This window comes from Crocuta crocuta, unplaced genomic scaffold (assembly GCF_008692635.1).
Source record: "Crocuta crocuta isolate KB4526 unplaced genomic scaffold, BGI_CrCroc_1.0 scaffold1282, whole genome shotgun sequence".
NCBI classification, from domain to species: domain Eukaryota; kingdom Metazoa; phylum Chordata; class Mammalia; order Carnivora; family Hyaenidae; genus Crocuta; species Crocuta crocuta.
Window position 1 is genome coordinate 8,329 of NW_027532016.1, and position 2,294 is coordinate 10,622.

Below are 2,294 nucleotides of genomic sequence, written 5' to 3' on the forward strand. Positions count from 1 at the left end.
TTGCTGGGCTCTAGAGGAGAATCTATTTCCTTGCCTTTTTGTTTCTACAGACTGTCTGAATTCCTTGGCTGGTGGCGTCATCACTCCCACCTCTGCTTTCATTGGAAGATCTCCTGACACTGACCTCCTGCCTCCCTCTTTTAAGGACCTTTAGTGTTAACATTGGACCCACCCACATAATTCAGCATAAACTCCTCACTTTAATCTTAATTTAGTCACATTTGCAAAGTTTCTTTTACCATGTTAAGGTAACATATTCGAAGGTTTCAGAGATTAGGGTGTGGGCATCTTTGGGGGGCCATTATTCTATCTTCCACATCATCTTATTGCCCTCTTTCTGAAGCTCATGTCTATATAGTTTCCCTTTGTAAGATCTAAATCCAAGAGAGGGAGAGTCTTATTATTAGAAGGGTCTATTCTTCCACCTGCCCAAGACCATCCTTGGAAGACTAACCAAGAATCCACTTCCTCAGAGTACATCTTGCCCTCTTCCTCAGGGGTTGATTTTTCTCTATGGCTGCTGCAGGACAAGTTAATTAGACTACCATCCAGTACTTCTGACTTCAGTACCCTTTCCCCACACCATAGAAGGATGATATCCTTACAAAAACACAGAGAGCCAGGGACTGAAGCTAAGACATCACAGCCAGATACTTATCTTGCCAAATCCTATGCCCAGCCCATTAAGTATCATTGTCTTATTTTATTCAAATATAATTAACAAATAGTATTATATTAGTTTCAGATGTACAATATAATGATTTAGCAATTCTATGCGTTTCTCAGTACTTAACAAAATAAGGGTACTCTTCTTAAGCCCCATTATCTATTTTACCCATTCTCCCACTGACCCTCCCTTTGGTGAGAAGCTTCAACTAATTTTATGTGAGAATCACTGTAATGAATGCAATATATCAATACACTGGAAATAAAGAAAAAAATTAACATAAAAGAGGCCACTGTGTTTTTTTATTACATCAAAATCAGTTCTTTCTCTATTTGATTACTTACTACATTAAAAGTAATTGTTAGCAAAATGTGCATATATAATAGAATTAAAAATTGAAAAAAATTAAGTTGCTGTCTGTTTGGCATGGGTCATAAGGTTTCAAAATACCTTAAAATTATATTTGCTATTTCCTTAATATAGGTCTTAAGTTTCTAAAGCAGAGAGTATGTGGCCAATGAAATTTTCAATGTTTTGATAAGCAAAGACACATTAAATCATGACAGTAGATAAAATATTTTTGCATTAATGATTATTACTTTTATGATTATTACTTTTACAGTCATTAAAAACATATAAATGGTTCTATCATTTTGAAAGCAAAATAATCATTATATCTTTCACGAATCTGTGTTTCTAGTCTAATAAAGGTACCAAACTAAAGCAATATTATTACTTCAAATATCAGAATCTGCTTTGTTATCATCTATGTTTTATTTTCAACTATTTTTGCACTTACTTCATCTGTAGACTCAAAGTCCTCTTTGCTGCATGAGTGAAAATAAAAAGATAAACAACCTTAAGAAAATGCATATATTGATCATATATAAATGCTAGTGTTCTAATTATTTTATCTTACTTTTTGCTATATCATAACACCAATTCAATTTATAATTCAAGTAAGAAATTTTAAACTAATATTGCACTTGACGAAAATAAAAATAATTTACCTGAAACTAGTTAATCTATTAAAAATGAACAATATCAAAATAACAAACCAAAAGAATATACAAATTCAGTTACTGCCATGCACTAGCACCAGTCCGCTTATGGCTAGATGTAAAAGTCCTTGAAGCTTGGTAATAAATGCTGCCTGAGTGAATTAATAACAATAATAGTTGTTCTCTCTTTCCACCTCCATTTTCTCCTGTATTATTCACTTTCAGTGGTGAGTGCAACTTCTCTCTATAGAGCCCTCAAATTATTTCATACCTTTTTCATGAAGATCAAAACTTGTAAGATAAGACTGAATAATTCCTTAAGTCTATACTACAGTATATATGACAGTGAAAAAACCTAAAACATACTTGAATGTTTGCATGGGGACAAAGCTGTAAGCAACATGACCAAAATTCTAGTGGGATGATAAAACTTCCAACATCAAAATGATGGTTTGGGCACCAGGGTTGGAAGACCCTTTGTGAAGCCATGTTAGGAAGATAAATACCACAAAAGAATTCTTAGTGATTATACCAGTCTGGCACTTGCTTCTTTGGGGAATGATAAAAGTGGAAAAGGATACAGTTTAAATGTAAACTTTACATTAAATGTCAGTGGCAACAGACAA

At 33.4% G+C, this 2,294-nt stretch overlaps 1 protein-coding gene across 1 annotated transcript in view; it reads right to left on the reverse strand.

The window, feature by feature from the left end:
* LOC144241633 (protein POF1B-like) overlaps positions 1-2,294 on the reverse strand; it is a gene marked incomplete at both ends in the record, with an annotated part of 34,486 nt that overhangs the window by 7,480 nt on the left and 24,712 nt on the right. Inside the window, one exon of the mRNA XM_077776186.1 lies at positions 1,467-1,494. Coding sequence (XP_077632312.1) covers positions 1,467-1,494 — 28 coding nt within the window. The remainder of the gene's footprint in view (positions 1-1,466; positions 1,495-2,294) is intronic.